General features: G+C 43.1%; 1 protein-coding gene across 1 annotated transcript in view; it reads right to left on the minus strand.

Moving 5' to 3' along the window:
• Positions 1-10463, minus strand: part of ablim2 (actin binding LIM protein family, member 2) — an 81340-nt gene extending 70877 nt beyond the window's left edge. The window contains exons 1-2 of the mRNA XM_038975964.1: positions 10197-10463; positions 1871-2032 (exon numbers count right to left, since the gene is read on the minus strand). Of these exons, the coding sequence (XP_038831892.1) occupies positions 1871-2032; positions 10197-10212 (178 nt within the window). The 5' untranslated portion in view covers positions 10213-10463. The remainder of the gene's footprint in view (positions 1-1870; positions 2033-10196) is intronic.
• Positions 10464-16148: the final 5685 nt, after the last annotated feature.

Consider the following 16148-nt stretch of genomic DNA (forward strand, 5'->3'; position numbering starts at 1 on the left):
AAAGTGGGGGAAATATTGAAAATGTAGGAATTGCTAAAGGAAATGTAATAAAATACTATTGCAGGTGTAAGACTCTTCACACTTAGCACATTTCCCCTCGGACCACACTTAATGGTCCCCTATGAATCAGTAAACCAGGGATAAACATTTCAACATGGAGAGTAGGCTTGGGCGGTATACAGTATATACTGGGGTATTTTGAAATAGCTACGGGATGGTTTTTCAATACCGTTGAAACTATTTCTTTGAATTTTTTTGATACATTTGAATATTTGCAGCCACTTTTTAAGTAAACACCTATCGTCAACTTCCGCAATATGTTAGGAGATAAAGAATATCGCGTTCTTAACTTCACCTGTCACATAATTGTTTGTTTACCAGCACACAACGACAAGAGACTGGAGCCTTGTGAGTCACTCACTGTTGAGAGCCTTGTGAATCACATCTACTTAAGAGTATGGAATTCACAACTAAATGTTTGCCAGCTAGATTATCGTATAACTATTAAGTTAACTGTCTTAAATGTGTTAAATGCTCTGCAGCTGTTTATTTGGTTTGCTAATTTAGTAGCTATTTAGCTATCTAGCGAAGTTTAGCTTCTTCCAAAATCAAGTTTCGCTTGCCGTTAACGGCAGAAAATCCCCTCCTGGATCAAGAGCCTTGCTGTCTAGTATTTTTAAGAGTTACTTGCATAACTTTATGAACTGGGATGTCTGTCCTGAAAATAGTTTAGGTCAGAGACTGTATAAAATGGTCTCGATGCCTTCATTAGCATCTAGTTAGCAATCTATATGGGGTTTTACATGTCCTTGTTAGCATTGCTAACCTTCAGATTACAACGTCTCAGTGAAGTCTGAAAATAGCGCCCCTTGTGTTCAGTGCCGGTATTACCGAATATCCTGGTATGGCACAAGGTCGATATGAAGGTATGACAATCTGGATACCGCCTAAGCCTAATGAGAGGATGATCTCTTTAGACAGTGTCACTCACTAGAGTCTAGACCTGCCTTTATTTTTCAGCTCCTCTTCATTTCCTCTCTCATTTTTACTCATCCCTCGTTCCTAGAAGTGAGTTTGAGGGGGGGGGGTCCAGTGGCGTTACACACTGATGTAAGAATAAACGTGATAAACTGCAGGAAGTGCACAACATTGTCCCGACCCTGTTGGTTTCCTAGCAACCCCGCTTGTGTTCATAACAACACCACACTGATACAAGCCCCTAGTGAAAGACTGGGGCCTTACAGAGTGCAATGGAGAGGACTGAGAGAGAAAGGGGGAGTGGGCTGAATATGAGATCACAGAAGCCAACTCTTCTGCCACACACACACACACACACACACACACACACACACACACACACACACACACACACACACACACACACACACACACACACACACACTAAAAGAGACAAAACAGGAAACCCTGATCCTTCTGTTCTTTGATCGCTTTGACCTGCCCTATCTAACCTAGCCTGTTTGTTTTCTATGGTAGTGCTCTGGTGAGTGAGTGAGATACGGTAGCAAACATGATGACTGACCTGTACAGTATGATACACCTGCTATAACCAATGCCCATAAGAATGCAGGAAATCCAGTAGCTAACTGCCTGTCCTCATGATAACTGGTCAGCAGTCTTTGTGTGTCCTTGTATCTGTATCTGGTGAGAGCGTTGGGCCAGTTACCGAAAGGTCGCTGGTTCGAATCCCCAAGCCGACGAGGTGAAACATCTGCCGATGTGCCCTTAAGCAAGGCACTTAACCCTAATTGCTCCTTTAAGTCGCTCTGGGTAAGAGCGTCTGCTAAATGACTCGATCAAAAATATATGTATTGACAAGGTAATAAGAGGTTAGGGGTCAAGGCCGACGTACCTTTGCAGACGAAGCACTTGATGTGGAAGTGTTTGTTCTGCACGCGCAGCACCTCTCCCTTGCAGGCCTTGCCACAGTTCTGACAGGGGATGGAACTGCTGCTGCTGCTGCCCCCCTGCTTCCCCTGCTCCAGAGGGCTGTGGACAGCCTGCTGATGAAACACTGAAAGAAACGGAGAGCGGCACAGAGGTTAGATAGAAAATGCACACACATGCATTTGGAGATGTCACGTGTAGAAACACACACATACTCGTGAACAAAAGCATTCATGACTCATACAAAACGCACACAGGCAGGCATACACACATTCATTACATAAGTATGTTCGAAACTTCAAACAGCCCGGAGGCCCGCACATGGTATGTACTGTTATGAAATATGACAAGTACTGTAGGTCTTACAGTGACAAACACAGAGACAAGCCTGATCAGCTTACTTCAGCACCTCGCCCTTCTTCATTTAGAATGATACAAAGTCTCTCTCTCTCTCTCTACGGTTCGTCAAAACCGGTTCTGTTTTGGATACCATGGTTACTCCTAATTGGGGTTCAAAAGAAGGGGGAAACAATGGCATTCAGATAGACTGCCTGCGCTAAGCAGGGCACCGTTTGCTAGACTAGTGTTTACCCGAGAACCAGTTTCAGCTTCAGTGTCCCTCCATTCATTCATTTATTCATTCATTCAAGAGTTTCTCCTCTCTGTTCTTTGTCTGCCAACATTACCAATGAGAACTTGAGAAATGTCCCTGTTTAGCCTCTACTTAGGCCCAAATGAGATACAGTCTGCATCCCAAATGACACCCTTTCCCATATGTCAGGCACAAAGTAGTGCCCGAGGTAGGAAATAGGGTGCCATTTGGGACGCAAACAAAGGCACGTTAGGCACTCTACAAGCTGTAGAGCTATGTCTGTGGGCTGTAGGTACTCTTTACATGGTAAATACTAGTGACGACAGTGAAAACACCTTCAACACCGTTTATTAGCCCTTTGAGGTCTTGGGCCTCTCAGCCATGACTAGAAGAACCAGACTCGGAGGTAGAGCAAAGCATTCTGGGAATGTTTAGAGTGCCTCTGGTGAGGTAAAAAGGTATTTTTCAGATGTATAGAGGGAGTGGAAGACCGGTTAAACAACAGGTACCGGGGAGTGGTGAGGCAAATTTCAAGGCAAACAAGACCTCGTGAACCTCCGTGAACTAATGCCTTGTCTGCTGCTTGTCAACAGGAAGCAGAACTCTGTCTTATTACAGTGTAAGTTACCAGTCTTCAGCATGTGGGTATACTGCTACCAGTGTTGTGTTCGAGACCACCTGAAGCGAGACTGATTCAAGACCAAGACCAGGAGGAAGGCGAAGGGTCACCATAAAAAGCGTTCATATTTCAGAAGAACATGTGGATTCTTTAGACATTCTGAATGGTGAGAAAATGCCTGCTGAGGGAAAATAGAGAGCCACTCTACAATTTATTACTACACCAGGGCCTTCTATGCCTTCAGAGAAGGGCTAAGGATTTATAAAATAAATAAATGCCGTTTTAAAATATATATTATTTCTATTTAATCTGTTCAATAATAGTTCAATTATATTCTAATTATATTATTATTTTCAATGGTATTCTGATTTAATCAATTCAGTTTCTGTTGGAAAGGAAAGGGTTAACACTGAAGCGAAAGAAATATCCAATCATGATTTTTCTTTGGTGGTGTCCGGGGAGATAATTCAAGCTAAGTCAGCCATTGGCTAGTCCATCAGAAGCTCGAGAGAAGGCATCTGCCATTGAAATGTATTACGCCAGAATTGTGCAGTGACAGTGGAATCAACCAATCACATTTTGACTTGTAATGGATGGGACTGTTTTAACAAAAACATATGAAACTGTGCAGTAGCGAGTGTAACAGTATAACTTTAGTACGTCCCCTCGCCCCGACACGGGGGCGAACCAGGGACCCTCTGCACACATCAACAACTGACACCCACGAAGCGTCGTTACCCATCGCTCCACAAAAGCCGCGGCCCTTGCAGAGCAAGGGGCAACACTATATCTAGGTTTTCAGAGCAAGTGACGTAACTGATTGAAACGTTACTAGCGCGTACCCGCTAACTAGCTAGCCATTTCACATCCGTTACACTCACCCCCCTTTCAACCTCCTCCTTTTCCGCAGCAACCAGTGATCCGGGTCAACAGCATCAATGTAACAGTATAACTTTAAACCGTCCCCTCGCCCCGACACGGGCGCGAACCAGGGACCTTCTGCACACATCAACAACGGTCACCCACGAAGCATCGTTACCCATCGCGCCACAAAGGCCGCGGCCCTTGCAGAGCAAGGGGCAACACTATATCTAGGTTTTCAGAGCAAGTGACGTAACTGATTGAAACGCTACTAGCGCGTACCCGCTAACTAGCTAGCCATTTCACATCCGTTACACGAGCAATAGTTTCCCCCGCGTTCTAGCTAGCTTTTGTTGTAGGCTAGTTTGAAGCGGCTGCAGCAGGTGTCATCGAAAAGGATGCTGTTGCTAATTTGTTAGCTTTGCCCTTTTCAATAGCAACTTCGAACAAGAAGTTACGTTTCAAGGGATCAGCGTCTGTTTCAAATGATCGAAAACGCGGTGAGTGGAACTGTTGTTAATTGCAGCTCACTTGCTGTTGTTTGCTATCTCTTTGAAAATAACGTTATGTGTGTGAAACGTTGTCGCGTTTGAACTTTAGATCATCGTTTACTTTGTGTGCTGAACGGGAAGTAATAACTGTGCATTTCGATTTGGAAATACTTAGCCTGATGGTTGTGTTTTTGTATTCTTGTGATTGGGATCTATTGGCTTATTACGTCCGAGTGAATGGGCTGCTTATCCTTTAACACCCCGCTTTGTGTGACTTCCGTCTTTCTATCGGCCCTGTATGTTTTACAAAAAGTGCACTCTCCCACATGGAGTGAGCTGGTATTACGGTCGCTGTCCTTTCAGCATCACAAACCTGTCACGCACATCCTTTGACGTGTCACTGTTGTCGCGTTTGGGGATGTTGTGATGGTGTTAGGCTACCACACAGTAGGTTAGCGTAAGCAGTGTGGTTGCTGGTAGCATTATCTGTGCGGGTTCTGTCTCTGTGTGAGTGGCAGCACGAAGCTCGGCTCAGCCTCAGGCCTGTTTGATTCAGTTGGGCGCATTGAGGTATGCTAGGTTTCTGCTATCTTTCTCTGATTTTTGAGTTTGGTACGACGTGTTGAAATGTTTCCCCCCCCCCCAACTGAGCCTAGGTTCAATAGCCACGGTTCGCCACTGCGCAAACATGTATATAACAGATATAAAGACTGTTACAATTTCCCACTGTCTCCCCTTACTAATAGTGAGCTAGTAGGAAGCCCAAGTTTCAATAGGCGATAAGATGTTCATGATATATTTGGCCTCACGAAGCGGTTTTACGCGCTCACTGAATGGAAGCTGATAATGATGAGTTTTTTACTCCGAGTCAAGACAGTGTAAAAATGTATCCGACACGGGACAAAACTGAGACCAAACTTTACAACTACAACACTGGCTGCTACTGTACCAATAAAGCCAAGAATTTGGGGTAAGGAAAGTCACGCGTCCTCATAAAAGGGTCTGAGGCATTTCAAGGGCCTGAGTTGATTGAAACCATGTGGCACCGCAAGAGTCCAGCCGAGACTATTCTATTGGAGGAAATGGGGGTTCTGCCCACTGCCCTCTGTCTCTCTCTCGCTCTCTCTCTCTCGGCCGGACCAGCATACACTGCCCCTGGCACGCACCTGTTTAGTGGATCCTGTATCGTTCACTTCCTGTCTGGACAATAAATACGGCTTGGGGGGGTCCAAGATGATTCCACTAGGGGGCTTCTCTTGTAATGGGTACAGTTTAGGCCTAGAGCGTTTCAGGGTTAATAGTATGAAGGAGCGCTCTTGACACACAAGGAACACAATGTGCTATGAAGAACCTCCAAGGGCTAGGCTAACAGAAAACACTGTACTGAGCTATTGAGTTCATCCCATAACTCTCTCTCTCTTTCTCTCTTTCTTTCTCTCTCCACAGATACCAACAGTTGTACAGGCAGTGTAGACCAAGGCCTATAACCTGGCACAGATGTCCTGCTCATCAATCACCCTGTTCTCCTCTGCTCCCTCGCTGACAGACACCAACCCACAGTGTCGCCCTCCCAAAGGTCACAGCCAGGAAAACAATCTGAGCTATGTACCACTACAGACCACGGGGACATGCCATCTATGTCCCCCCCCACCCAACCACACACACACATGCATAAACACACACACGTGCACGCACAAACACGCACACACACCATACACAGGCAGGCATTTTTCCTTAGGTTGGCCGATAGCTAATGTAGGTGCGCAGTCAGTGTGGCCCAGATGGGCAGCCATCTTGAATTCCTGTTCCAGGAGCCATGCTCTCCACTAAAAATAGCCTGTTCCCTCAACCCAAGGGGACTCCATGGTGCTCCATTCCAGGCAGGGTCCATCTGCCTGGCTGGCGGTGGTGGACGATTAAAATGCTTGGGTTACAAACCGCAGGGGCATTTTCTGGTGGCTAAAACATTGACCTTGGGATGTACCTTAACAGGGATAGGTGTTAGAACCCCTAGCTTTAGCTCTGTAATCCATATTATTTCATTTCGGAATGATTTATTCTTGCATGGATATCAACATCAGGGAGCCCCCCAAATCCGGAAAAGTCCAGAAAAGCTGGCATGGGTAGCAGCCAGGGTAGTGGCAAGTGGCAGATTGCCAGAGTGTGTGTGAGAGTGAGAGATCATGCAGAAAAAATTATAATGGAAAACTACAACTGAACTTATGTGAGGTGACTGTCTTACAACTGCCCCAATAGCAATTCAGAAGAGAGATAAACAGATAAACCTGTGCCATCATGCCTGACATGCATTTGACCTATGACCTATTGCCCCAGGGTCAATTACTACAGAGCGCTTTATCCCCCATTCAAAAGATGATGATGCAACTCATATTTTTTGTACAGACAGACACTCCACACATGGAAGACAAATACTGCCTTTGACATTCCAGTGATCCCACATTTTGCTGCAACATGCAGCTGGTGTTTATGGATTGCTGTTTGTCAAATTCCCATTTGGAAGGACATCAATGTTAATATGCTTGTCGATGATTTACAAGTGCCATCCATCTCATGTCTAGTAATCTCTCTCTCTCTCTCACCCTCCCTCTCTGTCACCAACTTCTGTCTATCTCTCTCTTAATCTTTTCTCCCTCTCTCCCTGAAATCTGGGTGATGAGATAAGCTCTGTGCGCCAGTCAGTCCAGATATGGCCGACCAGCCGACCATGACTGTAACATGGTTAATAGAATTGATTAGGTTCGGCTGCGGCTCAGTATTTAAGGACGACTCTTAAATAGCATCCTCTTCAGTGGGTCTTTAACGGTTGTTTACATCTGAGACGTGACGGCATCACGAGGGGCTTACGACATTAAGCATTACAGCGACACACTGGGTTCAGATCAGTGCAATGTTGAAGGGGACTCCAGCTTAGCCTATAGGCTATGTGTGACTAATTCATGAGTGACACCCGACCATTACTAAGCAATTTCACGTCAGTGACAATTTGTGCAGCCATGACATTCGGATTTAAAGCATGTATGAAGTCAGTTGAATGTAGCCGGCTAGGTCAAAGGCGAAGTCAGTGGCGGAGGAGAGGAGGATGAGAGAAGAGGAGACGTGATGCTCGGAGGATCGTCTGCGCGTGGGTAATATATGGAACCATGTGACCTGCTCACACAGCAGACACCATGACGCGGCACAAAATCACAGCACATAGCTTGAGATGGTAGTGTGTGTCTGTGTGGGGGGAGAGAGAGAGAGAGAGAGGCCTATTTGTGCTAACTGTTTGTGTATACCAGCTAGGAACAACAAGACCCGGAATAAACATTCAGGATAACCTTTGAGTCAGCGTTTCTTTAGCAGCATTGGTGGTGCAAAAACACTGGCATACGCCCAGCAGGTTTAACACCTTGAGGGATAGGATTGCATAACTATTTTAACTGAACATAGTACACATCCTGTTTCCATTAACCTCTAGGATGAAGACAGTTCATTTAGAAGTGCCTGTGTCTGAATGCTAAACGTGCCTTTCTCTCCTCATCTCCTTTCCTCATGTCCTCTGAGGAAGAAGGCCAAAAGCCGAAACGTAACAAACCTGTTACTTTGAATAAGCTTTTTTTTTTTTTTTTTTACTTCCATTGTGCTCCAAGAGTTGCAGAATCTCCTCTCTAGTTCAGTTTGTTCCTTAATTCATGCAATTTGGTCGGAGAGCGAGGTAGCGGCAGTGCTCCCTTCCCTCATCTCCTCTGACGAAAAAAACAGGTGAGATGAAAGATAAGCCTGAGTGAGCATCGAACGTAATGCTCTCACCTATGCTGTGTTTTCAGATCTGTACTAGAAAGCAGAGGATGCTAAGGCAGACATTGAAAACTTTAGAGGATGCATTTTGAGAAGGGAGTGATGGGGAGGAGGGATGCTGGCCTCTCTCTTCCTCACGTGTGACTGCGGACAGACCGACGGACGGACAGACAGAGGGGTTTGTTTACTGAGCCACCTAGAGGAATGAGGGGTGCCACCGGTGGCTTACCGCACATACTGCTATGGGGCAGAGAGAAAAATGTGCAGTTTTATAGCGGATCTCATGCTATTCTACACATTTTGCAATTAGGTTGAGATAATTTTTTAAGCTAATTTCCTGCAGTTCTACACATATTGACATGATTTTACTTATGCAGGAAAATAAAACAAAGGCATGTGATATATCAGACATTTTAATATAATTATTGTCAACCTAAAATATTGTCATATAATCATAAACACAGGTATATGGGTTTTATACACATTTTCTGTATAAATAGCCTCTAAAATATATGTTAACAGGCTGAGAGAAAGCTTAGTTCTATTATATGATACAATATCAGTACCTGTTTCATTTACAACTTGTCTAAGTCCTATCGTCTACTGATTTAAGCCAGTGTATGGCTGTGGATTGACTGCATTGTTTGAATGGGATGTTGAAACATATTGGCAGTTAATTTGAAACATGTATGGAATCATTCCTCTAAAACTGTCTGGCTAGATAGCTAACAAACATACAGAGCAGATCAATTCTTCAAATTCGTCATTTGACTAAATATCTTAACACAGCACTGGCAAACCCTGGTTGACCAACTCTCTGACCTCGATCCTATCATAAGGTTCATGTCCATTCTAGTATTGTAATTCCTAATTCTATGGGGGCGACCTCCGGGGGCCCACAACCCTTGTGGTGGGGGTGGGGGGTACGCAAGTGGGTGTCGCTCTGCCTGTTGACAGCTAGCCATCCCCAGAAGAACAGCTTTCAAAGCCGAGCATCATCACATTGTGATCTTACTAACTGTCCACACCTCCCCTTCTCCACGCAAACACACTACAGTTATGGCCAACAGTCCATTTATAACCAAGACATAGCTGCGCCTCTGAAGATGGCTGCGTATCAAACTTAACAAGGCAGCTAAGGACATGACATTGCAGACCAGAGAAAACACTTTGATTCTATAGGCTGAGGCATTTGTTTTGACTCCCACTTTTTTCACTGCATATTATCAGAAAAGAGGGGAAAGGGCTGTAGGGTGTGTTACGACATCTGTTCCAGATCCCACTGTGTAATGCTGCTATAGCACATGCACACAGACACACATGTGCACACACCAAAAACATATCTCCTATCATAACAAAATATCTCATTTGTTTTCCAATTTGAGCCATGATTGGCCCCTTGTCATTAGTTTCATGCCTGAACGGCCAGCCAGACAGGCATCCTGTGTCACAGTCAGGCAGGTGCCCAAAAGCACAGTGCTCCCTGCCAGGGACTTCATGAAGCGTTGTCGCATATCATTCTGGCACATTATTAGTCATAGCCTACATTGAGAGTGTTGTTGTTTGTTTCTGGTATTAATATCTGGCTAATGTCAATTTAATTAGGATGACATAATACACAAAGGTCCTGTTTGTATTCATTATATGACAATTGTTTAATCATATTAAACGATGGAATTAATCCTATTTGTCCCTTAAAGCAGTCAAAAAAGATAAGGTAGGCTATGTCTTATTGGGTAGAATACTGCATATCTTTTCTGTACAACGATAAATCAATGAACGCTCCATTGCCTTTCAAGTTGACGCACACTGCGCTGAGGGCTACGGTCTATAGTGGCCATCGAGAAGCGTCTATGTCCCATAACTGACCTGTGCTCTCGACAAAGTAAACACACGCTCGGTAGGAGAAAACGAACCTGCGGTATATTACCTTTTTCTTCTGGCATTGTCGCTCTGTCAGTGTCCCTTTTTCAACTGTAAAACCCTTTACAGAACGAAGAGCGGTGTTTCTTATCCCAATATCCAAGTTATTTCTGCCGTTGCGCGGTGTTGTAGTACATCCTCCAAACGTCTTGTTTTCTAATGCGCGGGGTCCGGTGCGGCACGCGCGAAGAGTGTTTTTCTTTTTTTGAAGGAGCGAGAAAGCTGCGGTCAACAGTCGGTTATCTTTGGGATGAGCGGCAGCAGGTCATATGATTCCCGAACGCCTCTCTCGGGTACAAGGGCTGAGTTATTGTTGAGCTATTGCAGCTATCTAATATAAATAGAATCTTCTAGAAGTTCCAGTCCTTAAAAAAAAAATGACACCACCTCTCGGGAATCTCTCACAGGGCGTTTACCGCACCAGCCCACTGGCAGCATAGAGATGCGTGTGTTTATGGAATATGGATGCGCCTTCTTGTGCGTGGACTGAGGTGTATTCCAGTTGATCATAAAAACTGCATAAAATGTGGAGTAATTTAATTCAATTCATCTCATTTTTAATAACCCTGATAAAACGGAAGTGCTTTTTTTCCCCTCTCCAAGTGATCTCAAGAATGAATGTGTCTTCAGTAGCACTAAACTCCACACTTAAGAAAAGGGGATCTCAAAGCACAGGAATTAGGATAAAGGGGTCAGGATTGGAGAGAGCCACACATTTTATTAGGCTACTGGTAACACATTTAATTATAAACATTATTATCATCACCATCATCTCTAGTTATGTAATGTTAGCTCATTATAGTAGCATAACTGTGTCATACAGTAGAGACCAGTACTACTATGACATGACTTTCACTGACGTAGCCTGTTCATTTCTTTTGGGGAGTGACGGTGCCTGGAAACCTGTATCATGGGTTGTATTGACGGTATCCATCATTAACGCAATATATCAAAGCAGTATAGGCTATATATTTGCCAAGCGAACATAGCGAGAATAGCCTACTACCGAACATAACTTCTGACAGCATTGACAGTCATAAGCATTTTAATAGACTTCGCCATTTGAAACTCAAGCTTCTTTGAGACGTAGTGAATATACAACAAGCTCTCAGTCTCACGTTAGAATTAGACTTTCATCCATGTTTCTCAAACATCCATGTTTCTTTAAGGTTAAATTAAAGCATTAAATCCGATTTTTTTTTAAGTTGAGGTTAAAGGGATAATCTACCTCCAGAAAAAAAAAATCATGAAACTCATGTCAATTTGGTGAACGCATATGTTGTGTGAAAATCAGGAAATCGTGTAGGAACGCACTATAGCTATATAATAATGACAAAGTATAGATTTAGCTTAGATATGCTAAATCTAAACATTGTACCAAATTATTCATCTCCGTGTCTCCTTCAAGTACCAGGTCGCAATGCACCGTGTCTGTGGGAAACAGAAATATTAAAGACAGGAGGAGATAGGAATTCCATTGGACAATGAATGGAGAAACGCCCCACCCAACTAAGCTAATCGTCACGCAATCCGATTCTAATGGAGTTTCCCATCTCCTCAAAATTATATTTGTGTGAAAGCAACGTAACTGCTCTCGCTCTGGGCAGAGACGCCGATAATAGTAGTAGACTTGAGCTGCAACAGATTTCCCAAAACGATTTTCACATCTTCGTTGTGACAAAATGAAACATTTGTCCATAAAAAATATTGTTTTCACATATTAGTGTTATTTAACACTGTTTAACATTGTTAATAATAGGAATTAGTGGTTTGGGGTGGATTATCCATTTAAGTTTAGGGATTCACTTACATTTAGGCATTAACATTAAAGATTGAGGCATTCATCGAGGCATTCATTGATCTATTACATTATTCTGTAGAGCAGGGTTTTATTTAGTCTTCTAGGGCAACAGAGTGCATTCGGAAAGTATGCAGACCCACTGACTTTATCCACATTTTGTTACGTTACAGCCTTATTCTAAAATTGATTAAATCGTTTTCCCCCCTCATCAACCTGCACACAATACTCCATAATGACAAAGCAAAAACAGGTTTAGAAAATGTTGCTCATTTATTAAAAATAAAAACTGAAATATCACATTTACATAAGTATTCAGACCCTTTACAAAGTAATATGTTGAAGCACCTTAGGCAGCGATTACAGCCTTGAGTCTTGTTGGGTATGACGCCACAAGCTTGGCACACCTGTATTTGTGGAGTTTCTCCCATTTTTCTCTGCAGATCTTCTCAAGCTCTGTCAGGTTGGATAGGAACGTCGCTGCACAGTTATTTTCAGGTCTCTCCAGAGATGTTTGATCGGTTTCAAGTTCGGACTTTGGCCGGCCCACTCAAGGACATTCAGAGACTTGTCTCGAAGCACCTCTTGCGTTGTCTTGGCTGTGTGCTTAGGGTCGTTGTCCTGTTGGAAGGTGAACCTTCGCCCCAGTCTGAGGTCCTGCACGCTCTTGAGCAGGTTTTCATCAAGGATCTCTCTATACGTTGTTCTGTTCATCTTTCCCTCGATCCTGACTAGTCTCCCAGTCCCTGCCACTGAAAAACATCCCCACAGCATGAAGCTGCCACCACCATGCTTCACCGTAGAGATGATGCCAGGTTTCCTCCAGATGTGACGCTTGGCATTCAGGCCAAAGAGTTCAAGCTTAGTTTCATCAGACCAGAGAATCTTGTTTCTCATGGTCTGGGAGTCCTGTAGGTGCCTTTTGGCAAACTCCAAGCGGGATGCCATGTGCCTTTTACTGAGGAGTGGCTTCTGTCTGACCACTCTACCATAAAGGCTTGATTGGTGGAATGCTGCAGAGATGGCTGTCCTTCTGGAAGGTTCTCCCATCTCCACAGAGGAACTCTGGAGCTCTGTCAGAGTGACCATCTGGTTCTTGGTCACCTCCCTGACCAAGGCCCTTCTCCCCCGATTGCTCAGTTTGGCCGGGCGGCCAGCTCTAGGAAGAGTCTTGTTGGTTCCAAACTTCTTTAATTTAAGAATGTGTTCTTGGGGAACTTCAATGCTGCAGACATTTTTGGTACCCTTCCCCAGATCTGTGCCTCGATACAATCCTGTCTCGGAGCTCTACGGACAATTCCTTTGACCTCATGGCTTGGTTTTTGCTCTGACATGCACTGTCAACTGTGGGACCTTCTATAGACAAGTGTGAGCCTTTCCAAATGTCCAATCAATTGCATTTACCACAGGTGGACTTCAAGTTGTAGAAACATCTCAAGGATGATCAATGGAAACAGGATGCACCTGAGCTCAATTGCAAGTCTCATAGCAAAGGGTCTGAACACATATGTAAATAAGGTATTTCTGTTTTTTATTTTTCATAAATTTGCAAACACTTCTAAAAACCTGTTTTCGCTTTGCCATTATGATGTATTGTGTGTAGATTGACGAGGACTTAATTTTTTTAAAAAATTAAAATTAATAATAAGGCTGTAAAGTACAAAGTCAAGGGGTCTGAATGCACTGTATAATGACAAAAGAGAAGCTACATGAATCTAATTATAGACAAGTTGACTAACAAATAGCCTACCAAAATGTCGGAAAAATTAGAAGCAGAAAATATCTAAAATCAGGGAACAACAAAATATCCTGCACCTCGTCAGAAAAATTGTTCTGCCGTCTTTGATTGTAGCCTATAGCACATTTTCTATATTTGCGGGTTTGGGTTGAGTTAGAATTTCCTTAGAATTTCACTTTATCACATATATTCAGGCGGTTGCGGATGGGTTATTAACAATTGCGGGCGGGTGCGGGTGAACAAACAGCTGACCCACGCACCACTAGCTTACGCCCATCCACTATCCCCGTCCAAAATGTCACAGCAAAACCAAAACCTACTTGAAGGTAACAACGCTCACTGTTGCCCCTAGTGACCGGTTTCCACATCATCTCCCAACGTCCTCAGACATGGATAGACGTCGAATACTGACTTGTATCACGGGTGACCTGGCTAGAATATAAGTACTGAACATTAGTTCTGGAAGCATTGACAGTAGACTTCACAGTTTGAAACTCGAGCAACTTCTGAGGTACAGAAAAGCACAGGCCTACTGTATCAGCTACACATGTCTGTCTGGGTGGCCAGTGGTTATAGGAATAGCTCCAACTCTATCATCAGGGCTCCACACATGGAAAGAAGTAGCCAGTAATGAAAGTCCGTGGAATATGAATCATGGTATGACAGACAGAGGATACCTTTCTTGGGGGAGTAGATCAGCTTTAATATTGCAGATGGATTGTGGCTTCCATCGATGTAACTGTCTGCATCATTTCCAATCCTCCATATGTTTGTAAATACTGTATATATAAAATATATATATTTTTAAAATATATTTTCCTTTATTATTTTCCTCTTCTCCCCTAATTGGAGTAAACTAATGGACAACAATACTTAGGCTTCTACTTCGAGCTTATACATACTATATACATTTTACGGACACAGTATATTTGACATTAGTTATCTTGTTATTTGTTTAGTTCCAGCCTTCAGCTCTACTCAACTCCACCCATCTATCTCTGAGCACCATCTAGTTTTGATTTCTATTTGACATATATTTTTAAACTGTGCTGTTTCACACGTTCTCAACCTTTCTGTTCTCATAGTGTCTACAGATTGTAAAAGTATTATTATATTATTGATCGATTGACTATGACATTTCAAATCACCCAGCAGTGCTCCAGGTAAATGTTGCAATTCTTAAGTCATTCCAGAACATGCGACCAAAAACAAGCTACATATGGACAGTACCGAAACAAATGATTCTGTCTCTTCGCAGCAAAATCGGGTACATTAAAAAAATCTCTTCACAACTATTTTGCATTCTATATGGCACAGCTGTCAATTTTTTGGTCCTTTAATGAAACTGGTATACGTCTTTATTTTCACAATTTTCTTCAACCAATTTTGGTCTTTAATGCAGGGTTGACAGACAAGTTTCTTACTTTCTCCCCCTTCCACTTGCCTCTTCCATTTTTGCGGTAATGGTGCAATTATTTGGTTGTAATTTTGGGTAGAGCAGACATTTCCATATATTTTTGTTAGCTGCATCTGTGACAACTCCACCAATCCTATTTATGATATAATTTACAAAGATAATACCGTTTTTAAACATTTTTTCCAAAAATAATGGAAAAAGGAGACATTTATGAAGCGCCAAACTTCTCCCACATTCTGGAGTCTCATTTAATTAAAACACCTCTGCTGATTTGGAAAGATCAACGTTATCACTGTCTGTCTGTGTCCCTCATTCGTCAATGTCATACTGACGTGTCAATGTCATATTGTCAGATTAGTCAATCTCATATTCAAGAAATAGTCTGTCTTTCTCTTTGCATTGGGTTTTTCTCTCTCTCTCCCATCTCTCCTCGTCCTGGCCTCTGGTCATCTCTCTCATTCTCTCGCTCTCCATTCCTCTGTCTGTCCTTCTCTCTCTCATGAATGTCAAACAGTGCTTTGTCACTATTGAGGGATGAGCTTCCCAAGGACTGGACTGTGACAAAATGGAGGACACTACAATCTATTCTACCACCTCTGTCTTGGTATAACGTTCAACCCCCAAGCCTTGCACATTCCTTTCTACTGACATCTACCTGCATATACTGAGTGTTTGTCTGTTATGCTTTGTAATTAGAGTTGCAGGCAGCTATTAATCAAACTGGAATTGAGATCAATAAACTTGAAGAGGATGACGAGCCATCTGTAATCCAACTACATCACAACACTAGAGTGTAAGATGTAAACAACAACGTTCACACAACACAGCTTTGCACAGGCATAACATGTAACACATTTGGTTGTCATCATTCCACACATGTACCTGCAACATGTAGACAACAGGGGAGCAATACCAGTCATTGTGCGCCTGACATACAAATACTTTACCATGGAGAGGAGATAATCAAGTGTTAACAACAACAGAGGATTATTATCCATCCAACCGT

The sequence above is a fragment of the Salvelinus namaycush genome, chromosome 36, assembly GCF_016432855.1.
Source record: "Salvelinus namaycush isolate Seneca chromosome 36, SaNama_1.0, whole genome shotgun sequence".
NCBI classification, from domain to species: Eukaryota; Metazoa; Chordata; class Actinopteri; order Salmoniformes; family Salmonidae; genus Salvelinus; species Salvelinus namaycush.